This window comes from Engystomops pustulosus, chromosome 5 (genome assembly GCF_040894005.1).
Source record: "Engystomops pustulosus chromosome 5, aEngPut4.maternal, whole genome shotgun sequence".
Taxonomy (NCBI): Eukaryota; Metazoa; Chordata; class Amphibia; order Anura; family Leptodactylidae; genus Engystomops; species Engystomops pustulosus.
Genome location: NC_092415.1, coordinates 59,087,570 through 59,113,019, shown reverse-complemented (window position 1 = coordinate 59,113,019; position 25,450 = coordinate 59,087,570). Strand labels below are relative to the sequence as shown.

Sequence of the window (25,450 nt, the reverse complement as noted above, 5' to 3'; positions counted from 1 at the left end):
GAGGTAATGCTTCCACCCATGTCTTTGGACCTAAGCTAGAAATTAGGGATACTGACCCCTGCCCAGGGTAGTGACAAAACAATATTTTTCTTTCCTGGATACTCAAAATGCCAAACCACATGAACATATCATGTAGGTCCTCTCAGTGGTGTGGGCCAGTGTATTGGCAGCTAGATACATTCTGGCTTCCTCACAAGTAAGCATTTGTGTGCTATGTGCTACCAACTTTTCTGGAGGCACTGTAGCTTAATTAGAGCTTTTTCTGATATGCAAATGAGCAGACAAGTAAATTTCAGAGTAGAAGAGCCATGTTTGCTTCAGCCTGCCACACCTCCTTTTTTTGATTGACAGCTCAGTGTCTTTTTAAATCTCAGTCTGGGCTGACAGGACGTTTGCTCCATCCACTTCCTGTCCCTGCACCATCTAGTGAGAGGGACAGCATTCTGGTATTTAGCACTGCACACTATTTGGGGAAACTGCAGATCTTCTCACCATTTCGCACCCCATTGTGTGCAGAGCCAATATAGACAAACCCACAAAAGGTTTGGGGAACGATTTTATTGGTGGGAGAAAGCAGATTTAAAGAAACCTACCACCACTGATCTACCTATTGACCCTCACACCTGTACCCTTTTCTAACTTTTATTGCACTTTTCTAAAGAGGCTACTAAGGCATGGAGTAGCCGGAGCTGTGGGCCTGTGTTCTGTGCATGTGCAAAATGACGGTGACGAGGGCGTGCAGCTATGAGGCTGCCCGGTAACTGCTCCGAAGCTGCTGTGCATGTGTGCCGAAGATATGCGGATAGAAGGATCAAGGAGGCTACTGGGGTGTGGAGTAGCCTCGCCATGTAGCCTCAGCACCAGCTACCTTAAAAGGCCTATCCTCACGTCCAATAGAGACTCCTATCACCCCATCTACCATATATCCTCGAGTATAAGTCGAGTTTTTCAGCAGAAAAAATGTGCTGGGGCAGGCAAGGACCAATGCATTTCTTACCCTCGGCTTATACTCGAGTCAATAGTTTTTTTTTTGTTTTTTCTCAGTTTTCTGTGTTTAAATTAGGTACCTCGGCTTATACTCGGGTCAGCTTATACTCGAGTATATATGGTACCTTAATCTGTGGGGGTAGGTTTCCTTTAAGCTTGGACGCCTGCACTGTACTTGTCAACAAAGGCACAATGGAGGGTTGAGTAAGGGTTATTGTGCCTGTTCTTGTTAACAGGTTCTCTTTAAGAGTTCATTCCTAGCTATAATCTAATGAAGGTTTTAGCACGTGGATATGAAAGTTACAGATATGCGGAAGATTGCAAATTGTTCCATATGGAATTTTTTTCAAATTTTCAAAATATAGATATTTCTCCTCCACTATGAAAATGTTATTTTTGTAGTTTTGTGTGTTGGCTGCTTATTGTATAGTATCTTCACACCTGCTGTAAACATTCCTGGGCACACATGTCCCTACAATGGTGAAAGAGAACCCCTGCGTTCTTTGTTGGGATCTCCTATGAAATGTCATCTGTCTGGTAGAATGGAATGTAAATTCCCGTTTGTGTATTTGGTTAGCTGTGGCCTTTATTCCTTTTGTTATTGCTGTTGATGTCAGAAATAGATGTGAGATAACAGGCCCTGTCATAAAAGTTACAGGCTTCTCAGGACTACTCTGAGTAATGACTCGTGGCAGCACCTGTCACAGAAAAATCCCTGTTTGTTGCGAGTGTAGGAAGAGCAGAACAGATTTAGGCCTCGTTCAGACAAACGTTTGCGCGTTGCTCATCCCTCCTCTCTCCACGGGGCAGCACAGGGCCGGCGCCGTAACATTATAAAATATAGGACATGTCCTATATTTCTCTGTTCATGGTCACTGTGACTGGGCACCATAGGAGTCAGTGAGGTCCCCACTACTGCCGTCTGAATGTGACATTACATGATTTTCGTTTAGCTTTGTTCTTGTAGTACTGGGCAGAGGGGCTGGGCCCCATTCACTTTAACCCCTTAGGGCAGTGATGGCGAACCTTTTTGGAGACAGAGTGCCCAAACTTCGACCAAAACCCTCTTATATGTTGCAGAGTGCCAACATGACAATTTAAGCAGTAACTTATTGATCCCTGCTGTTTTACACCTGTGCCATAGGTTCGCCACCACTGCCCTAGGGAAACGGCCCTTTTTTCATTTTTGCCTTTACATTTTTCGCTCCCCATTTTAAAATATCTTTTTTTATATTTACACAGCTACACACAGGGGCTTGTTTTCTGCGTAACGTTATACTTTATACTGTAGTGACTGTATGTAATAATTCATGCCTTGTACTGGGAAGCTAAAAATAAAATTTCAAAGGAGGTGAAATAGTGGAAAAAAGACATTTGCAACTTTTTTTTTTTTTTTTGGGGGGGGGGGGGGGTGGTCCTGTTTTCACTGTGTTCTCCTAATTAATCTCCCCTTTTATTCTTTGGGTTGGTAGCTTTTATTCTGTTTGAAAATTTTTAATGTTTACATCTACTAATTTTGCCATATTCTGAGACCAGTATCTCAGGCCTATAATGTGATGACTTTTTCATTGTTACCATTTTGGTGACTGCGTGATCATTTTGATCACTTTTTATTAATCTTTTTGTGTTGCAAAATTGGCAAAAAGTTGCTAGATATAGAGATATATATCTCTATCGGGACACAGCAATACCTATGTTTTATGATTTTTATTTGATTGATTTTTTTTCTATGGAAGGGGGGTTGATTTGTGCTTTTAGGTTTTTATTTAAAAAATGATTTTTACTAACAAATACTGCAATACAGTGTTACGGTATACAGGGGTTTTCCTTCTGTTCCTGTTATCATCCCATGAGCTGTCCTCATACACCCGCTGCTGCACCATGACCTGGCTGTACATCTTGAGATTGCACGTTGATTAGAGAATGTTATAACATGTGCATTTGATCTGTCAAGAACTATCGCTCATTGGAGCAATTCATTGGAATGCAGAGCTTCAAATGTTGATCGCCTATTCTTAGAAAATGTGATACATTTTAAAATTCCATAATTCCCCTTTTAAAGAGAACCAGTCAGGCAAAATAACCCCCTAAACTAAATATATTTTCATAAACAGCCATTAGAGAGCATTGCCTCTATGCCTTCATTGTCCCTCTACATGCCTGTAAACTTAAGCAATGAGGTCCTAAAGCTGTATGCAAATGACCTGTGAAATGTCCAATGAAGCATTAACATATTCAAGCTGTCCACCTTATTCATGAGTGGGAGGCACAGCCACACCCCCAGTGCATGACTGACAGCCCGTATAATGATGTGAGGCTGTATGATGGTGTGCTTGCTGGTGGCCACACCCCCTGCAGCCTGTGTGTACATTTGTGTGTGTATAGGAGAGATACAACAGCTCCAGGCAGCCATGCTTCAGCAGAACAGCTGATGTCTGTGTCTCTCACCTGTATATTAGGAGGATGCAGCATGTCAGCAGATGCAGCACACACACTAGCAATGCTTTACTATACATTACACACAGACATGAGCAGGGGGAGGAGAGGGGAGGGGAGGGGTAACATCACTGCCTCTGACCATGTGACCAGCCTCATTTACATGATAAAGAATAGATGATTTTACAATGAATAATGTATGAAATAACTAGATAAAGGCTGGGATGGGATCCTTGTGAGCTGCTCCAACAGGTAGTGGTGACAGGACTAGTGACACAGACCTGATGACAGGTGTCCTTTAAGGTTCTTTTAGATTAGATTTCACAAGCTTGTGTATAGTGTGGGGAAAGGGTTCCTGCCCCCTGATTCTGCAGCAAGTGTGTGTTTCTAGTAATAAACTGTATGGATAAGGACTACATTCTGGCTCCGTTCAGTAAGCCAGCATTGAGGATGTAAGCAGTCTCCGAGGAGATGTGTGTAGAAGGCTTTTCCGATTAGAAGTAATCTTCTTAAATAGTAAGACTCAGAATTTGTTTTCTTCAGTACAGTGCTGGAAATAGTGTGTACAATATCCCATGAGTATAGGCACAGCCCTGGGGCTACTCTTTTATCATGCATTTTACATCTTGGATGTTCTACCATTCTCCTTAAGATTCCATTAGGGACCTTACATTGTTTTATAGTGCATTAAAATGGCTCAAACACAGATATCTGTACTTTCTTAGAGGCCATTGTCATAATAAGTGTGTGCTGGAACCTAAATTACAGTCCTGAGGGTTACAGTCCTCTGTTATCTCATTCTAAAAATACCCATTAGCCGGCAGACGTACATGTGAGTGGACCCGAGGGGTCTTTAGTGCAGGCCTGGACAGATCTTTCCATGGTTTTGGAGCTGGCATTACCCAGCATGAAAATGGCATAATATTAAAGAGGACCTTTCACCAGCTCTTTCATCCCTATAAGGAATTGGTCCACTGCAGTCAATGCTGCAGATTTTGTCATATTTTATCTCTCATGGGTAAAGTCTGTATGAAATCCAATCTGCAGGTCATATCCTGTGCAAACAGAAACTGCCCCATGTACCCAAGATTTAACAAATGTAATAGATTTTGGTGGTTCTGTTCTGCCGAGTGTGCCTCAATTTCCTGAACTCCGACTCCCATATAAATGGGTCATATTTACCGTATATACTCAAGTATAAGTCGACCCGAATATAAGCCGAAGCCCCTAATTTTACCACAAATAACTGGGAAAACTTATTGAGTATAAGCCTAGGGGGGTGGAGTGCATTGGTCACAGACCCCCCCCCCCCCCCCACCCAGTAATGTAATACCCAGCAGTCTCCTCCCAGCAATAAGCCTTAAAACAGTTTTCTTTATATATTTTTTAATATATTTGGGGGAAGTAGTTATTGCTTCACCTGAGGGAGAATACAGCTCAGCAGATGTCAACCCTCGGGTCACATACTGTACTCAGCAGAACAACTCCAGTTTCTGGGCTTGTACACCCAATGGTCAGGGCCATGTGTTCAGAGTCTGTGTTAAAGTCCCCAATGGCGTGATTGTGGCCTGAAGAAAACTTCTCCTTTTGCAGTAAGGAGATGGATGGCACAGGAGCTCTGCCATCAGGTGTGTGTGCCCCATTCCGTTCCCATCTTCCCCCATGGTGTAAGGCTTGAGTACATCTTCCTGTGATACAGACGCCATCCCTTTGTTCTCATTTAGTGGTGGCACTCTGCACCTGCGCCATACTAGAGACCCTGGCATGTTCGCCCTAGCCCCACATTCATTTATTCCTCCTGCCCTAAGTAAGGGAGCTACTACAGTGCCACTGACACATGTTTACTGTGAGCAGCAAATCACTTCCCTGTTGCCTCCCCAGTGAGTTTTTTTTTTTTTCTGATTTTTTTTTTTTTTTTTTTTTGTACACGAGTATATACGGGAAGTTATAAATTTACAGTCATAAAACTTTTTATCACCATTATAATAATAATTCCTTTATATAGTGCACACAGATACAAGTTATTTAGGTAGAACATATTTATTAGAATCCAACCTTAGAGCTATAAGTTTAATAGAAAACCGTTTTCCTCTCATATTCTATGTATAGAATCCATCAGAAGCTACACTCTACAAACATGAACTTGGAGGAAAAGCAAACTTAAACGTAAAGCATACAGCACAAGAGAAGCTATTTATGGTTGGGCAGATTCCTTTGGCATGGTCTGGAGTTTATGGTCGTATCCAGGGACAACCAAAGTGTAAATACCAGGATAGAATTCCAACCTGTCTATCTGTGAAATGCTGTATTTTTGTCCATGTGCCAAAAATTAGGTTAATTATGGTGATGGGTTTTTCCACTTTTTCCAGTTTGCAGGTGGATAGTTTATGAAACCTAAATTTTAAAAAATGTAACATTTACCTAATTTTTTGTTTTTTATTGTGAAATCTTTGCAATCTATTAAGAGCAGCCCTTGTTACGCTTAGGCAGATTCTTAAGCATTGAATAATCTAGAAATACGTGAATCATTTTTTTTTGCTTGGGGATATAATCCACCCTAGAAAGTCCCTAGTAAAGGAGCAGTGCCAGGCACGTGTGACATCAGGACAGATGGTTTTCATTATTGACAAGGCTTAGTATAATGTTGGGATCTGCGCCTAAATCCTTGTGTTCTCCCTGCACTCAACAACCTCCTCATAAGGAGGAGAGAACTCAAGGTGTGAACAGGTTCTAGATGTCACCGCCTTGACACAGTTCATACTAGACAACTACTTTGTTTTTTTGTGCATGCAGCAAATGTCATCTGAATAATGTGCAGAGACCTTTACATACAGCCCAGGAGTACATAGCACCTTGTAGGCAATGCACATGGCTTACAGTGCATATCCAGAGCACATACTTGAGATCTGAACACGCTGTTACATAGGCAATCTGTATATGGTACTGTTGGATGAACAGTATACTTGTGGATCTCCGTCGAGCCCGTTTATGCCAATCTTGCATGTGGCAGGTGCATACACACGGCCAAAGATGTTTGTGAGATACACACTGAACATGTCCATAGAATTGTCAGATGGAGTCCAAAGGACAGTGTTTATACAAGGTGGTCAATCTTATATGGGCACCTAATATCGCCCATCTTCACAGCATAGACAATTGCCTTCAGATGATGTGCAGCATCTGCTACAACGGATACTAGAAGTCTGTGCTAGCATTTCTTCTGCAGTGTTACTATCAGTGTGTGAAGAGTGGGAGAAGAGGGTTGCATTGACAATTTTTAAAACATTTTATAAGTGGTCATAAACCTGTAAATAATAGTTAAAACCATGTACACCATTGATTTTTCTTGGGAAATTCTCAAATTTTGATGTGTTATCGGACCCTCTTCAAATTGGAAAATGGATTCAAAATGGTCACCATGGTCAATGCCCATCCTGAAAAGTCCCCCCCCCCCTCCCCCATATACTAATGTGCAACAAACAGGAAGTTGACATCCCCAACCATTCCAATGTTATTTAGTTGTACACCCAGTGTCTTTGTTTCTGTATTTGTGTACACACACAAAGGACGAAGAGTGTAGTAGACCGCACAATTTCATCCTGTAAGATGGATGCTAATGTATGGCCTCGATCATCAGCCTCTGAAAACTGAGACCTAAAGAGGCTCTGCAGGATTACTTAATTGATCAGCTATCTTTAGTGTATGTGATCAATATCTGAATCATGGGGGTCTGACACCTGTCACCCCTGTCGATCAGCTGTTTGAAGTCGTGAGGTCATGTCCATTTGTCACATGGGTTATTTGCAGCTTTGTCCCATCCACGTATTAGGTCCTGAGCTGTGATACCAAGAACATCTGCTGTAGCGTAAAGTGTAGCTGATGTTGTCAACAGGACGGAGCTTTTTCCTACCCTCCTAGTAAGACGACGATACTAATTCTTCTGCTGATTTACGAGTCCTTACTGAATCCTGCAGAACCGGATTGTGCAGATCCTAGAGAGTCCATTAACCTGTAATAACTTTCACCATGTAACTATTGTCTGTAGAAAATGTTCATTGTATGAATCTCATGTGGATGCTCTGGTGTAGTAACACGTTGTTGTCTTCTGTCCTGACCAGGTATAATGGGCTGTATTAAGAGCAAGGAGGACAAAGGTCCATCGATAAAGTACAGATCAGAACCCAAACAAGAACCCATTGCCCAATATGGCGGTGACCCCACACAAGTTGCTCAGTCTCCAGCAGGCAAAGGACCCCCCGCAAACTTCAACAGTCATTCCATGACGCCTTTTGGAGGGTCTTCTGGAATGACTCCGTTTGGAGGGGCTACTTCCCTGTTTTCACCAGTGCCAGTTCCTTACCCCGGAGGGTTGACCGGTAAGATTTTTTTCTGTTTTTGTTTTTATTCAATTAAATTGTTATTTAACAAAATGTTTGCTTGGCTCTTCTCAGAATTCTCAGAGATGAATGAAAGCCATGTTTGCTGAATTTTGATTTGCAGTCTATTTTATGGTAATGTGGGTTAGCGCTGCAGAAATGACTAGCCCGGGCTGTTCTTGTGTATTGTGATTCAATTGTCAGATTAAATCTCCCCCATGTAATGAGGCTTTACAGCAGCCCCAAATATGGTGGAAATCTGCAGTGTTTAGGCTTTTGTCAAAGTAGTAGCCTCCAACTACCAGTAGTGTCTGAACCACAGACCTTCTGACATTCAGCTGGCAGGAAGATTAAACCCGTGCCATACATTTACACTGCTCAGAGATACAGGGCCAAGACCATTTTTTTGTCGGCTGACTTAAAGCAGATTGAAATGAACGTTTTAAGGGCATTTACCACAGTTACAGCACAAATCTGCAGTTCAATCTGCCAGGCATTATATAGTCTTATTGGGAAGCAATGATTCCATGTTCCTGGAAAGCTCTTCCTCGTGTGGATTCTGGTACAAGGATTACTAGATGGCAATCATTACATCTTCTCATTGCTTAGTCTGCTTTCAGAGATGTTCTCCTCCCATAGATTGCTGTACCCCACCCAGCTCTTCTATCCTGCTGGTGTTTGTGTGTAACTTGTAAAACATCCCTGTCATAGACTCACACCTACAGGCTGCTTCCACCCACTGTCAGCTGCTTAGCAATGTCAAGCTATTGCAAAGTCTGATCTGAAGAATTAGCATAACATACATTTGGATACATTGTTATGCTTCTGTCCATTTGCCACAATCCAAATTTTATTTTTTTTTTTAGATCTTACTTTTCTTAAAACAATAACCTTTATTGTTATGTTATTAATCTCAAGAGGTTACCAGATATGCAGAAAACATGCACATCTAATAGGTCCTTCCAGTAGATATTCATTACATGGCACATTGTAATATATACTTTATAATGCCCCTTGCACACAACTGGAACATTTCGGCTGTATGATATCCAAACAGTTTTGCTACGGGTAGCATACAGCCACGTACACTTCAGTGGGCAATATGTATGTCTGTGCCCACTGCAGCGTCATTGGGGAAAGGGCTAGATGTATTTCGTACGTACGGTCGTACTGCACTCCTCCCTACTAGGGGTGATAGATGGGCAGCACTCACCCCTCCTGTCTCCTGCGCTTTATTGTATGCCCGCCCTGGTGAGCATAGCTTTTGTGTACAAGGAGCCCTAGTCATCTACTTATTTCACTGCATGCGGATGTGTAACTAACAGGGTAATTTAGAAAAAAATACCAATTTTTTTTTTTTTTTTTTTTTTTTCACTTTTTCTCCGGTTTAATTTGGAAATGCTTGTTTGTATTGCTGATTACCCATTTCTTATCCTTACTGGGTCCCTTGTGATCCTTCTAGGGGGCGTTACAGTCTTTGTTGCCTTATATGATTATGAAGCTAGAACATCAGAAGATCTTTCTTTCAGGAAAGGTGAAAGATTCCAGATCATCAACAACACGTAAGTCTCCATCTTATGTAGTAGGTTCACTTTCACTTATAAGACTGTCCTGACTCCCTCATCTGTACTGTAGAAAAGACATGTAGTGGCAGCATTCTTGTTTTGACCATTTTTCAGGTTTTTTTTTAATTAGTGGTGTGTAATTATTTTTTAATAAAAATATACTCATTATAAATAAAGGAATTATTATTGCGCATTGACCGAAGAATAACACACCCAGACAGAAATTAGAGATTGCATGCGCTCTACCTGCTCGCTTGATTTTAGGACTTGCTGTGATGCCAGTTTTGGTAACCAATAAGTGTGTAGGAACTCGGGTCCTGCTGTGGGCAGATATACCACCGGATATATGTAATCCAGGCATATGTTTTACTGTATAAGTGGCTTGTGTTATATATGCTCCCTAAAGAAGCAACCACTTCAATACCCCATTTTATTCCAAGTACTGATGCATCCAGGCTGATGTGAAACAGAAAATTAGTATTCATATGTGATGGATTTCATGATGTATAATCTTCACACCCCACAGTTTATATGGCTGTACACTTTTCCTTCCTTTTCATTTCAGTAAAGCAGGCCCTGGGAAATAGTTTTCCAATTCCCTAGGGAAATCACAGTTTTCTTGTGTTTTTACATGACATGCAGCTATGCAATGACTAGTCATTATTGATCGGAGCTGAAATGGGCCATTCAAAGGTCTACAATGTAATTACTATGTGTACTTTACTGTGTGTACATTTATCTTGAGATACACAATTGTATTGTAATATGTGTGAGAGGCTGAGATAGGCAGGTGATCTGCAAGAAGCAACTTATTGCATTAGTTGTTGCCATGATTTGTGTATTTCATGAAGTTTAAATAGAAATCTTTTATTTTTCTATACAGCGAAGGAGATTGGTGGGAAGCAAGATCCATAGCCACTGGAAAAACTGGTTATATACCCAGTAATTATGTAGCCCCAGCGGACTCCATACAAGCTGAAGAGTAAGTAGAATCAATATTTATCTACTTGTCTTTTAAGCATTGGGTACAATAAAAAGTAATTATTACAGTTGGACATTGAGTAAAATTGTCGTTTAATTAGCACTCTAGGCTTCACATGTAGAACAGGATAGTGCTACATTTCTACTTTCCTACATGGAATTACTAGTGATGGAGGAGAATACAACATCTTTCTGTCATTTCATGTCCTGTAGCTGCAGAGCCACAGCTGCCAGTCACACACAGCAGTCTCTTCTTCTATGTGACAGCTGGTATTGGGCCTTGTGTTACAAAGAGCTCTTGGGGGTTTCGGCTGATATTAGGACCCCTGCACTTGGATCAGTTTTGTAGCAGATGTTTGGCACGGAACTGCGTGGAACTACTCTGTCCCAGATTACAGTGACTTTGCAATCCATGAAATAAGAGTCACTTAGAATCTGCATCGAAAACTGCAATAAATGTAATGCATGAACTTGGTCAAAATTTACCCGTTGGGCACACAACAATGAAAATCGGCCACGCTAAATGACGGCCCGATCAATATGATAAAAAGTAGATCTGTCCTATACAGGTCCCCTTTTTTTTTTTTTTTTTTTTCCCCCCCAATGGATCACACATAGGCTGACTGTGTAGTTTATTAGGATCTATGAAAAAAATGAAGAAAAACTTACATTTTTAACACCAGAGGCTGATCATGTTAATCTGCAGTCAGCCTTGGTCTTACCTTTGTGCATTTAGCCTTAGGCTGCCTTGGAAGCCAAGCAAAGAGAGACTTAAAAAAACTGCATTTAGAAAGCTTTATAGTGGGTTCAGTTGTGCCTACGGGTGCTTTTTATGCAATTATTAGCGGCTTCTAATGAATCCATCATCCTAGTTCTGTATTTTTGTTCAGATGGTTCCTATTTATGTTATCTTTGCCTGTACAACTAATACTACTAATAGACCCCAGTAAATCTGTTTATCCTTGGTAAGTGACTTCATTATATTAAAGCTTGGAGAGGCTTCCAATGTCATTCACCACCTTTGTACAATAAAGTCTTTGTTCTGTCTTTATTGTAGCTTTCCAGGGATCCACAACTGTAGCAATTTACTTGTGTGAAGCTGCTCATTAGTTCCTCTGTTTCCAGTGGCCAGGCTAGGGGTCAGAGCAGTGTGAAGACTGTCACCCCTTTATTTTTAAAGGAAATCTACCATAAAAATAAAACGTGATAAACCAGGGACACTTACTCATAGATTCTGTCATGTGACTGTGGTAATCCTCTTATATTTGTTCTCTATGGCCTCCTTCCTTCTAAAATCAACTTTATAAATTATACTTCTGAACCTGAAGGGCTATCCTAGCACCTCTGTGAACTAGATTTGCAGTCGAGAAGGGGCATTACCGGAGACCTTCCATTCTTCAGCGTCACTGCTTGTTAACCTGCGCAGGAGCATGTCTACTTCTCTCTGCCAGCTGTGATCTTAGAGTGAAGGGGTAGTGCTCCTGCACAGTGTAAAAGCCTGTGAAGCTACAGCAAGGAGGGCCTCTAGTAACTACTCCACAGAGCCCTTCTGGATCATTAGAATAATTTTAAAAGTTGGTTTTGGAGGGGTGACGGACATGGATAACAAATATAAGAAAATTACTGCACTCACTGTGCCTGGATCTATGAGTAAGTGCCCCTGGTCTACCACACTTGGTTTTGGTGGGTGTTTTTCCTTTTAGGTATCTGTAGGAACAACAGGACTGAAGTCGGTTTTCCTGAAGTAATTAATAATTCTAATAAAGAAATATTACTCCAAATAAGATGTAGAAGCAGAAGAGGGAATGTTTAATGTAAATCAGCAGGAATTGTCAGTCTTTACATTGTTATTTACAGGTGGTATTTTGGAAAAATGGGAAGGAAGGATGCAGAACGATTGCTACTAAGCCCAGGGAATCAAAGAGGAACCTTTTTAGTTCGGGAGAGTGAAACCACTAAAGGTAATTTGTTGTTCAGTCTGTTGAACAGAACGACAACACACATGACACCTCTCTGAGTTGAGAATCTATAGATGTAGAAAAAACATTTACTATCATATAATAATATCCTGCAGGCAATAGCGTGTTCATCGTGATCGTAGACGGTCCATAAAGGTTGGGCTTAACCAATAAGGTGGAGGTGAATGTTATTTGTGTTCTGCTATGAAGCAGAGCCGGCATGTAGCATTGCACACGTCTAAGGCAGTGATTACATAGCGGTAGTGAATCGTGGCAGAGGTGTCTTGTTGTTGGTTTAGTGGTAACATTGCCTCTTGTACACAATTACTCTTAGGAGCTTTTTCACTATCCATCCGGGACTGGGATGAAGTGAGAGGCGACAATGTGAAACACTACAAGATCAGAAAACTTGATAACGGAGGATACTATATCACTACACGGGCACAGTTTGAATCACTACAGAAACTTGTAAAACACTACTCTGGTAAGAACTTATAGAACTTTTGCATGACTATTTTTATACATTCTGAAAAATGGTGAAAGTGTGGAGGGGTGGTTGACTTCAGATGTTTAGTTTATTCACTCTTCTCTGGTATTCCTGTATTAATTTAGAGAGAAAAATTTAAGTGGGTGTTGCTGGTTACGTGTATTACTCACATACACCACTTTAACAAGCTGAATAGTAACACCCATTTTGTCAGTTTTATTAATGTGTAGGTGCATTGAGAAGATGTTCTGGAATTGATATTTAATGTGGAATCCATTTAATAATCTCACTTATTTCTTATGTTAATGTGGATTCTGATATTTCCTTTACACTCTTGATATTTAACCGTTGTCCTTCCTTTTCCATCATACAGAACACGCTGATGGCTTGTGCTATAGGTTAACAACTGTGTGTCCCACCGTGAAACCACAAACCCAGGGATTAGCGAAGGATGCGTGGGAGATTCCCAGAGAGTCTTTGAGGCTTGAAGTTAAATTGGGTCAAGGCTGTTTTGGTGAAGTGTGGATGGGTAGGTATCAGGCGCATCACTGCTATGTATGTCTTCTCCTGCTGCTCTCTTGTAGTGGTTGTGATCTATAATACACTGTAATACAATCACTAAGACCACATACAGATGTGATATAATATGGAAGACTGTCAGCAATCTCAACGAGCCGCTACCTGCACATTATTCCAAGAAAGTATTTCTTCACAGACCTGAAAAGCAGAAGGGGTTAAAATATCATTGTTTGAGATATGACTTCATCCTCAGTATTTTTACTTGGCAGACAAATTTATTAAATGTTTGACCTCCATTGATTTTTGATTTTTTTTTTTTTTTCTCTCCACAGCAGTCAACATCATAGTTTGATTTATAAAATATTTTCAGCTTTTGTTTTGATGCCAGCAATGTCCGCCTAGACACTTATCTTTTCAAGGGACTAAAATATGAAGCATCTTACTCTATATTTTTTTTATTATTCTGGCTAATGTATTTGAAGTACCTTTGTAGATGATGCACTAGTGCTCATCTCAAGCAGCCTGTGCTTCATTGGGTACTTTGGGACTAAAAATTAAGACTTGCAGTGCCCCATTCTGTGGATTGCATGGGGTTTGATCAATGGGACCCTTCTGACTTGTACTGTATACTGCCTCAGATTGTTGTGCAGAATCAACACCCGAAGGCTGATCAGTGTAAATATATCAGACAGTTTTCTCATACCTCCCAACCTCCGTCCCCAAAGAAAGACGGACAGAAAAAGTGGCACTCCACAAATTTTTATTTTCATAATAAACCACACCTTTTGCCCCACCCCTTATCCAACCATCTAGTATTTGCACACTACATAATTCCTAGATTAATGGCTCTACTGTAATGCTCCCCACTCTGCTTCTACACACTGGTCTCCCCACCCCCTTTATCTGCACCACTCCTTATTATAGCCCCACTTCTGCTGCCCCATCTTATTGTGCATTTTTATCTGTAAACCCCCCGCCCCCCTCCTATTGTGCCCATTCTCTGCTTTCCATATTATGGCCTCTTTTTTTTGTTGCATAAAAATAAACCAACTGTATTCGCCTTTCCTTGTTCCGATGCTTCTGCCGTGCCTCCCCCTCCACCGTGTCTGTGTTACAGCAGTGCCCGGCAGGCGCGTTGTGATGATGACAATGCACCTGCCATGATCTGCTGTGTACAGATACTACAGAGAGCCGATTGCTCTCTATCACCATAGCAATTCTTCTCCTGGCGCCGATAGAGTTGATGTCCTGGGCCATACCTCCCACTAGAACCCGCAATCTGGGAGTCTGGCTTGATCTGGGATGTTTGGGAGGTATGGCTTGGTCAGATCATTTGCATAAGCCATTCACAGGGAACAGAAGAACAGATAATATACTGTTCTTTTGTCCGTCTTTACCATTTTTGTCAATTTCTTGATAAATTTTTTTTTTCTCTTGTTTTATAGGAACCTGGAATGGAACAACAAAAGTAGCAATCAAAACACTAAAGCCTGGAACGATGATGCCTGAAGCCTTCCTGCAAGAGGCCCAGATCATGAAAAAACTCAGGCATGACAAGTTAGTTCCTCTTTACGCTGTGGTGTCTGAAGAGCCCATCTTCATCGTAACAGAGTTCATGACAAAAGGTTGGTTGTGCTTGTCTTAATTGTGTCTATAAAAAACTAATGTCTTAATGGAACTTGATTCATGCTGTGCATTCTGCAGGATGAGATCAGCAGCCCGGATATCATAGTGATGTTAGGGATGACACAATAGGGATAGTGATGGTTCATTTACAGAAATAGGTGTCAGTTTCTTATGCTATGTCATAAATGTGAGGCAAAAGCAGTAAAAGTATAATGCAGCTAATACTAGGATCAGCAGTCTGGTACCTCAGTCACTGAGTAGGACCACCCACAGTACTCCTAAACTTAGAAAAGAGAGCAGGGACTTTACTAATTTTAAACTAGATAATAATAAGGATAGAAACACATGATCGTGACCGCTCCGTGAATCGGGGGCCACATGCTGGTCGTATTTCATAGGCCAAACACAGGGATGAGAACAGGACTCCCAGCGTCGTAATAATATATAATGCAAGGAGACCACCTTAACCCCCCCCCCTCAAAACTGCAGCACTGAACTGTACGTAAATCTGAAATGTCAGTGATTCAAACACGGTCATGTGCTTCTCGTCTCGTGTTCCTTTTTATAAATATGCTATTTTATGTACATTCACAGGAAACATACAGACTGTACTAGACACCAATGAATTTCTCTGCTTAAGTATTCTAGATGTTCTGTGACCTGTATAGAGGTCAATGTCCAGCATGGGAAAGGAGCTGTTACTTTTACTTATGGTATAAATATATAGAAGACCATATACAGTAGTTGAAATGAGGATTGCAGATAAAAGGTGTGGGGAAGTAAAGCGGATTGTCTGGATGAACGAGGTTTGGATTTGATGGGCATGGGTCTTGTGTTCCTCCTATTATATACGGTACAGTATTCTACTGTAAACTGCCTCAGAATTTTAGTCCAGAATTCCCACTGCGGCTTTTCCTCTGTGATAGACCTCTGACGCAGGGGTGAGTCTTACATGATATCACATCAGGGATGACACAATTGGTATTGTGATCATTCTATTACAGGAATGGGTGCCAGTTTGTTATTCTGTATTGTGAATGTGGTCCCAGCACTAACTTTGCAATTTGTGTTAGAGGGCAAATGCCTTTTAAGGTTATAAGTTATTCCCCCTCAGTTTAGTCCATTAGCACCGTGATCAATACTTGTCATAGGTCTAATTGCTGAAATCCACATTATTCCCACCTCCAGCAGGGAGAGGCGGATGCTGGCAGCTTCTGTGTTGGCTCCATCACAGCACTGTAATTGTAAAGCTCTGAACAGAAGTGGGAGAAACAATAGGTCATTTTCTTACAACAAATTCTCTTTAATCCATAATCTCGCTGTCACCTTTTATATTGGTGATCTTTATAATACAGGGATTTTCAGAAGACAAGACTGGATGTGTGCACTACGATGTTAAATGCGATCCATGTATTAAGAACCATTACTTTGAAAGTTATTTACAATTTTTATAATAATGACGTTTGTGTGTTTAAGTGAAGTAAAGACTGCTGAAAAACCTAACCTCGGTGTTACTGAGCTGCAACAATTAGTATCTACCATGACCTGTGGCTGTACGGATATGTAGTGGTTGAAATCTACTATTATGCTGTACATTTCCTACATTTACAAACCAAGTTTAGTAGGTTTCTTCCAGAATATTAGCAGACCTGTCTTACAGGTATCACAGCTCAGCCATATTGTCTACAGAGATTAGCACTTAGTTTGTGGAGAATAGCAGCAGTATAATTCTTATTCTGTACACTTCAGAAGCGTCAAAAAAATAATTGACCTATTTTACTCTTGTAATACAGGTAGCCTATTAGACTTCCTTAAAGAGGGGGAGGGGAAGTACTTGAAGCTACCACAGCTTGTTGACATGGCTGCACAGGTAAGCGAGTATTATTCAGTGTATTTGCTGTGACTCCAGACAAACATAACACATGTGTCAGCCTGTTTCTGTTCTTTTTTTTTTTCATCTCAGATAGCGGATGGCATGGCATACATTGAGAGGATGAACTATATCCACAGAGACCTCAGAGCTGCCAACATCTTGGTGGGAGACAATCTTGTATGTAAAATCGCTGACTTTGGCTTGGCCAGATTGATAGAAGATAATGAATACACTGCTAGACAAGGTATCGGTTTTGTTCTTTTCTACATTCTAAATGTGTGTGTGTGTGTACAAAGCATTTTATACAGAAAAGCAATATTTCAAGAAGATTTAAAGCATAACCAAACTTTGCACACAATTTTAGGAATCGGTAGTGTGGATGATAGTTTCTGTTCCATATTTAAAGGGGTTGCCCGAGTTTTGAAAAAAAACTATATGTGGCCGGGAGCGGGCTGCCTAAAACAATAAAGATGTACTTACCTCCCGGTGACCTCCGGTATCCAGCGCTGCTGTCGCTCTGGTCTGGGCGCCATGTAAACAAACATGGCCGCCGGAGCAGCGCTGCATTCAGCTTCCGGCCGGACCCGACAACCTTCCGGCCACCATACACAATGCTGTGTATAGGGACGGATATGCGTACACGGCCGGCCGGAAGCTGAATGCAGCGCTGCTCCGGCGGCCATGTTTGTTTACATGGCGCCCGGAGCGACAGCAGCGCTGGATACCGGAGGGCACCGGAAGGTAAGTACATATTTATTGTTTTAAGCAGCCCCCTCCAGCCACCTTTTAGTGTTTTTTTTTTTTTTTTTTTTTTTTTTTTTTTTTTTTTTTTTTTCCAAAACTCGGACAACCCCTTTTAAGCAGTTTATATAAATCTGCTCCATCTTTCTGTTTACCTCTGACACCTCAGGGACTTGTGTTTAATGACCTGTACACTGACCTAACAAAAAACATTTCAAGATAATAGTTATTATCTGTTCACACTTTTTTTTTTTTTTTTTTCCTTTTTTTAGGTGCAAAATTTCCCATTAAGTGGACCGCACCTGAAGCCGCCCTATATGGGCGATTTACAATAAAATCTGATGTGTGGTCATTTGGGATCCTCCTTACAGAGCTGGTTACCAAAGGAAGAGTGCCATATCCAGGTACTGTATCCAACACCTTTCTGTCAAAATCCACATGGGATATATTTCATTGTCAGGATTAAGAGTCCATATATGATGGAGAGGTGTCAATATAATAGACCGGGCAGTTACCCTACATCTTACAACCAGTAAGACATAAACTTTTGACTTTTAGCAAAGTTTTAAAAATGCCGTAAAAACTCTGGCATTTGGCATATATAAATAACTAGCTGTAGCTCCTGGTGTTGCCCAGGATGGTAAATAACTGCTCTTAGCTGTAACAAAATAGAATGGGTTAACAAAAAATATTTTATATGTACCTATAGACTGGCTGTCTCTTTTTAGTGACTCGGGCACTCTCATTCCAGTGACTGTCTGCCTCTCTCTCCAAGTGTCACTTTGTATATGGGGGCTTCTGTCAAATTCTGAAAGCGGAACTGCTCTAGTTTTCCATGGCAACCAATCAGAGCTCCAGTTTCATTTTCCCACAGCTGTTTATAAAATCACAGATGATCTCTAATTGGTTTCCATGGGCAACTGGAACTGTTTTACCCCCCTATCTCTGTATCTCTATCCATCTTACCTCACACATAAGTGTCTTATACTCATTGCCTATAGTAACCAATCACAGCTCAAATAAATTACCTGTGGCAGAGCCGCAACCAATCACAGCAGCAGACAAAGGCTCCTGTACATGGTGGTTAATGAGTGTATATTGGAAAGCGTGGGATGACAATTTTTAGGGTCAACCTATTCTGCGACTTTCCCTGAGTCAGAGTGGCTGTGAAAAATTGGTGGCTGTAAACACGACGGTACATATTCCTTTAGTGTACACAAACTCCCCTTTTATATCTTAGATTTTGGTAATCCTAACTGACCTAAAACAGGCAAAATTTATTCTGATTTCTTGTCAGATAGTGAGAAAATTGTCTTTTTTTTATATAATATATGGAATCTTCATGTTCCAACTGTATTTAAGGCATTATACCATCTAGCTCTGACTACATAGGTGTTATTTGTAGTCTGTTACCTCGGAGATGCACACAAAACTCTAATGATTTTGATTGAATTTATTTACTAATGTCCAAGTTAATTGCAGTAGAAGACATTTGGTTGTGGACAGAGGCCTATCCTTTGAGTAGATGATTTCACTTTGGTTTGATGGTTATTATGTGATGATGGAGTTCAATCCTTTTTTTATAGGAATGGTGAATCGGGAAGTTCTGGAACAAGTAGAGCGGGGCTATCGAATGCCCTGTCCTCAAGGCTGCCCAGAATCCCTGCATGAGTTAATGAAGCTGTGCTGGAAGAAGGACCCAGATGAAAGACCAACCTTTGAATATATTCAGTCCTTTTTAGAAGACTACTTTACTGCTACAGAACCACAGTACCAACCCGGAGACAATCTATAAGAGGAAAGACTAGACGTCAAATGCACAAATCTGCCAAAAGTATCAGCAAGACTTTGCATAAATTCTTACCTGTGTCTGAGGGAAGGAGTCACTCTGCATGCTTATGGCGAACTGGAAATCCACATTGCAGTTGCACAAAACCACTTTTGGAAGTATTGTAGATGGACAAATCATGTGATTCATAGCAGGCCCCAAAGAGAAGCGATTGATGGTGAAGGTCGCCATTAAGAGAGTAACGTCCAGCCCAGTATTTGAGTACAACATTTCAAGACCATAAAGCGGAGACTTGCTGGACCAAACATTTCATTCCTCTTCAAAAAGTTTTTTTTTTTTTTTTAATAAATGCTAATCTTCATCTAATCCATTTATATTCTTGACACTCAGATTTCTTATAGATCTTATTTCACTGCCGGATACATAGAGGTGCATCGCTGGACACACGTCTCATTGATCCCTGGCATTAAATCTGAGACACTGAAGGTTTTCCATATAAAAATATTTAACTAAACATGAAATGGTGTGGGGTAAAATATGGACTTTTCTTTCCTGATGTTGCTGCGGATGACGTCTCTGAGCACCTTGCTCTCTGCAGTATCACGGGTTTGCCTTTGAAGGTTTTTATACTGCTCTGAATATGTATATGGAGGGATAGGTGGAAGTGCAGATAATCAGGTGTATGCAATCTTTGTAGTAGTAAAGGGGCAAGACTAAGTAGATTGGAAATGGTTCCATTGTATTTGGCACTCACAGGGTGCTCCACCAGTCTGCAGCAAGTATAAGTGAAGGACTATTAGATGTACGTGCTGGATATAATTAATAGTTTGCATCTGTGTGACACCCTACACTCCCGTAGGCCCAGCACAGAACCCATTCGGATCATTTCCCCTTCTATCAAGCATGTGATGAATACAGCCCTTGTCCTATGAAGCATTGGGGATCCCATTATTGCAGGGATTTTTCTGGTAGCACTTTTTAGCCTTTTCTTTAGACTACAACTAATATCCGTGTGAGGTGACTGGAGACAAAATGTGAATGTTTTTAATGACTTTTATTTCCTGTGGTTTTAGCATCAGATCCCAAGTGGGGAGCTCATGCAAAATTTCACAATCGCAGCTGACGCATATCTGGCAATAAATGAATTTCCTTTGTTTTTTCATGGTTATGCAACAAAACCCTATGATGATGCGGTGTCCTATGCTACACGAGACGATGCAACTTGTCATGGATTTTGTTTACAGTGCCGGCTTCTCTCCTGTAATGGCGGTGCCATCATTCCGCTTTATTACCTGCTTTCTGTTAAATGAAGCGAATCGTTTTTTTTTTTTTTAAAGGGCTTTATACAGAAACTATCAAATTGTGTATCTTTTTATAAGTCTTTTCAAAAGCCAATTTATCTCGAGTTCTATAAGTTTGTGTACTAAGTAAATGGAAAATCGTGTTTGGCGGCTTCGCTGCCATTCATCGCGTTTTCACAACTAAACAGATTCATGTAATATCATTTGTATAGTAAAGGATTAAAACACTAATTACTGCATTTATTTTCCATAATGATGATGCGTATCTAATCGACATGAGGTTCATATATTTAACATGTTTATGTTGAACTCTGTGCCTGTAGACCAGCAGGCGATCACTATGTAAAATAAACAAGTTTTTTTTACAAAGATGAGGAATTTCTTTTGCTTGTGCAGGAATTTTTTGTGGTTATTCATTTAATGGTAAAAGAGCAAGTGTGAAGAGGGTGGCAATAGGCCAAAACTTGTATCTATTTACTCTGGTGAAGGCAAAGTAATGTGCCAAAGCTGCATAAAAATCTAGCTACTGATTGACAAAGTAAAGCCGCTCACACACCAGCATTTTTCAGGACTTGCATTGGACCCTGATCCATTGCATTTAATAGGTTTTGTCAGACTTTTTTTCTGTGTTTTTCCATTTTCAAATCTATGGAGATGCATGGAAAATGTAGTGCACTCAGAGATGCCTGCAAGTGCAACATGGTTTTTCTGTTTGTTTTCTGATCCAATGCCATAGTAAAGATAGACCCACAGTGCGTGTGTGAAAACTGCAGTAAAAACAGACTCCGCACAAACTGACTGAAAATTCACTGAACTCTGCTGAAACTCTGCAACACTCTTGTGAAAGGAGCCTAACAGTGTGGCTGCGTTCAAGTAGGGATTGCAATTACATTTCCACTTAACACAAGTGAGACAAGCCTCTCCCTGCAGTCTCCCAACTCTTTGGACTACCCACTGACTTTATACCTCATGCAGTTTTCTTAGCCCGGGAGTAGGAGCGGATGCCGGAGAGCCTAGGGGGAAGCAGGAGCGGTTTATTATCGCTTCTGATTTCTCCATTGTCACGCTGTATCATGCTGAAGGATCAGCGCCGGAAATGCATGCAATTGGTAATCAGCACCCGGTGTCTTTAGTGGAGTCCCTGCTGCTTACCTCCCGAAACCTTACATGAAGTAGTACTAGCTATCGGGGCGCTGCCCCTGCTGTTCTGTGCTATTGTGTCTGGTTACTTTCCTGCCCCATTATACATCTATTCATACTGCATATTGTTCTACAATGTAATCAGACATGTATAATAGAGAAAATAATTGCCTTGTTTTTAGGGATATGGCGCCATATCAGTCACATTGTGAGTTTTTCTTCCCTTTAGGTTTCCATGGAAGCAAAAGCAATAAACTAATAATAACACTGAGTGACAGGAGTTTTCCAATACTGACTTCTGTGGATAGTGTCTTCATTAGGTTTGTCATTCTCACTGCATGCCCCATGAATACCAGAGACAATCTGTCCCCAGTGTATCTACTCAATCTCTAGATACAGCTGACAGCGTGTCCCAGTGCATACACCAAATTATTTGTCCATCTACCAAATCAGCCTGCTGAGAAGAAGAATGCTTCGGACAGAAGCGGAGTAAAAATGGGCATTAAATATTCTCTTTATGTCATGTTAAAGTGATGAGCCAGTCTGGGAAGTGTATAGATGTACAATTATAAGAGAATGCTATTCGAGATGAGCAAACACACTTGTTCGAGCATTAGCGTAATCAAAACTGCTTGTTGCTCGGACGAATACTTCGCCAGCTCGAGAAAATGGCATCTCCCGCCGTTTTGATTTTTGCCGGCCAGAAACAGAGCCAATCACAAGCCAGGAGACTCTGCACTCCACCCAGCATGACGTGGTATGATTACACGTCGATAGCAGTGGTTGGCTGGACTGAGCAAGTGACCCTGGAATAGCCCCTTCCCGTCCTGCTCGCATCATTCTGTCTGGTTGCCGTTAGGGAGAGAGCTGCTGCAGGGATAGCGTAAGGGGGTTATATTAGCTTACTGTTAGGCAGGATTGTGTCTACAAGAACCCAACAGCCCTTGTTAGGGCTAGAATATATATTTTTTTTTTTCTGGGCTTGCTGGCATTAGTAGTGCAGCTAGTACCATATTGTGACGAATTTGCAGGGAGACTTGCGAACGTTCTATTTAGCTCTTAGTGACACACATATCCATCTCAAACACCTAAGTGGGACAATTTATTAGGGGTTTGAGTAGAATTAGGCAGTCTGCCGCAGTTTTTTTCAAAACTGAAAGTCATCACAGGCACAGCACAAAATCCTGTTGTATGCTGTCAGTGTAGGTTAGAAACTAGCAATCATCATCATCGTCTGTGGTTGCTGTGTGATTTCTTCTAATCGTTTTGTAAAAAAAAAAAAAAATTACAGTTTACACTTTAATTTTGAAAATGTTGAACCCAAAGGGCTAGGGTAGAGAGTGTGGGCGTCCAACTACTGCAGGGGTCAGAGGCCGTGGTCCTGGGTGGGGGTGAGACACCACCTGCTCATGAGGGAGCAGGGGAACGCCGCAGAGCTACACCCCCTAGGTTCATGTCTCAAGTTGCTGGGACTCGTGGTAGAGCACTCTTGAGGCCAGAACAGTGCGAGGAGGTGATGTCGTGGATTGCGGACAATGCTTCTAGCCATTTGTCCACCAGTCAGTCTTCCACGCAGTCCACCCATGTCACCGAAATCAGCACTCCTCCACCTCAGCCTCCTTTCCCCCATTCTGCCCCCTCCCAGGAAAATTTGGCATTTGAACCGGCATACTCTGAGGAAGTGTTTCTGGACCCTTCCCAGAGTCACAAACCACTTATCCAGTTGCTGCTGAGCTCTTTCCCGATGCCCAGGTTTTCCACCGGTCACAGTCTGTGGGTGATGATGATGTTGTTGACGTAGTGGAAGAAGTGTGTAAAGAGGTGTCGGACGATGAGGAGACACGGTTGTCAGACAGTGGTGAAGTTGTCAGGGCAGGAAGTCCGAGGGGGGAGCAGACTGAGGGATCGGAGGATGATGAGGTGACAGACCCAAGCTGGGTTGATAGGCCGGGTGAACACAGTGCTTCGGAGACGGAGGCGAGTCCTCGAAGAGAACAGGTTGGAAGAGGCAGGGCCAGAGCTGGTGCATCAGCGCCAAATGTTTCACGTAGTGAAGCTCCCATGGCGAGGGCTAGATTTTCAGAAGTCTGGAGGTTCTTTAAAGAAACACCGGATGACAGACGGACTGTGGTGTGCAACCTGTGCCACACCAGGATCAGCAGGGGTTCCACCACTACCAGCTTAACCACCACCAGTATGCGCAGGCATATGAATGCTAAACACCCCACTCAGTGGAACCAAGGCCGTTCAACTCCGGCCGGGCACACCACTGCTCCTTCCCCCGTGTCATCTGCTGCCTCTGCTAGTCAGCCCCCTGCCCAGGACCCCAGCCTAAACACCTCCAGTGCGAAAACCACACCTTCGCCTCCACGATCCTCCACAGCATCCACCAATGTCTCCATTCGTAGCGTCCAGCTCTCTATACCCCAGATACTGGAGCGCAAGAGGAAATACAGTGCAACTCACCCACACGCCCAAGCCCTCAACGTCCACATCTCCAAATTACTCAGCCTGGAGATGCTGCCCTATAGGCTGGTAGAGACTGAGGCCTTTTGCAACCTCATGGCGGCGGCCGCCCCTCGGTATTCGGTCCCCAGCCGCCACTACTTTTCCCGATGTGCCGTCCCAGCCCTGCACCAACACTTGTCAGACAATATCATCCGTGCCCTGACCAACGCCGTTTCTGACAAGGTCCACCTGACCACAGACACGTGGATGAGTGCTGCCGGGCACGGCCACTATGTATCGCTGACGGCACATTGGGTTAACTTGGTGGAGGCTGGGACCGAGTCTAATACAGGGCATCACGGCGCAGACTGATCTGTGGCTGGCACCGCTGAACCTGAAGCCAGGCATGGTTGTGTGTGACAACGGCCGTAACCTGGTGGCAGCTCTGCAACTCGGCAGACTGACACATGTGCCATGCCTGGCCCATGTGTTAAATCTCATAGTTCAGCGTTTCCTCAAGACATACCCCAACCTGTCTGATTTGCTCACGAAGGTGCGCCGCATCTGTGCGCATTTCAGGAAGTCCAGCACAGATGCTGCCACTCTCAGGGCAGCGCAGCGCCGCCTCCAACTGCCCTCTCACCGACTGTTGTGTGACGTGCTCACGAGGTGGAATTCAGCATTAACCATGTTATCCAGAGTTTACCAGCAGCGCATAGCGATTGTAGACTGCCAGATGTCAACTTCCACCAGAACTGGTAGTCAGGTCAGTCAGCTTCCTCAAGTCTACAATGAGGAGTGGACGTGGATGTCTGATATCTGTCAGGTGCTGAGTAGCTTTGAGGAGTCAACACAGATGGTCAGTTGCGATGCCGCCATCATCAGCCTCACCATCCCGCCTGTTGAAAAACTCTCTGGTCAGCATGAAGTCAGAAGATTTGCGCTCGTCACAAGAGACGGGGGAAGAAGATTCCCTTGTTGATAGCCAAAGCACCCTCAGGTCTGTTTCTCAGCGCATATCGGAGGAGGAAGAGGAGGAGAATGTTGGCGAGACAGAAGAGGGGAGCATTGCTCAGTCCTTCACTGTTCAGCGTGTATGGGCAGAAGAAGAGGAGTTGGAGGAGGAGGAAATGGACAGTCAGGCCAGTGAGGGCAGTGAATTCTTGCGAGTTGGAACTCTGGCGCATATGGCATTTCATGCTAGGTTGCCTATCCCGTGACCC

At 42.3% G+C, this 25,450-nt stretch overlaps 1 protein-coding gene across 4 annotated transcripts in view; it reads left to right on the top strand.

Moving 5' to 3' along the window:
* Positions 1 to 21,010, top strand: part of YES1 (YES proto-oncogene 1, Src family tyrosine kinase) — a 31,875-nt gene extending 10,865 nt beyond the window's left edge. For 2 of the 4 annotated variants that reach the window (XM_072152112.1, XM_072152113.1), the window contains exons 2-13: positions 5,533 to 5,700; positions 7,539 to 7,799; positions 9,262 to 9,361; positions 10,248 to 10,346; positions 12,203 to 12,306; positions 12,638 to 12,787; positions 13,164 to 13,319; positions 14,755 to 14,934; positions 16,729 to 16,805; positions 16,899 to 17,052; positions 17,822 to 17,953; positions 19,136 to 21,010. In XM_072152112.1, coding sequence (XP_072008213.1) covers positions 7,547 to 7,799; positions 9,262 to 9,361; positions 10,248 to 10,346; positions 12,203 to 12,306; positions 12,638 to 12,787; positions 13,164 to 13,319; positions 14,755 to 14,934; positions 16,729 to 16,805; positions 16,899 to 17,052; positions 17,822 to 17,953; positions 19,136 to 19,344 — 1,614 coding nt within the window. In that variant the 5' untranslated portion in view covers positions 5,533 to 5,700; positions 7,539 to 7,546 and the 3' untranslated portion in view covers positions 19,345 to 21,010. The remainder of the gene's footprint in view (positions 1 to 5,532; positions 5,701 to 7,538; positions 7,800 to 9,261; positions 9,362 to 10,247; positions 10,347 to 12,202; positions 12,307 to 12,637; positions 12,788 to 13,163; positions 13,320 to 14,754; positions 14,935 to 16,728; positions 16,806 to 16,898; positions 17,053 to 17,821; positions 17,954 to 19,135) is intronic. The other 2 variants (XM_072152111.1, XM_072152114.1) reach the window with 1 other exon arrangement.
* The last annotated feature ends 4,440 nt before the right edge of the window (positions 21,011 to 25,450 follow it).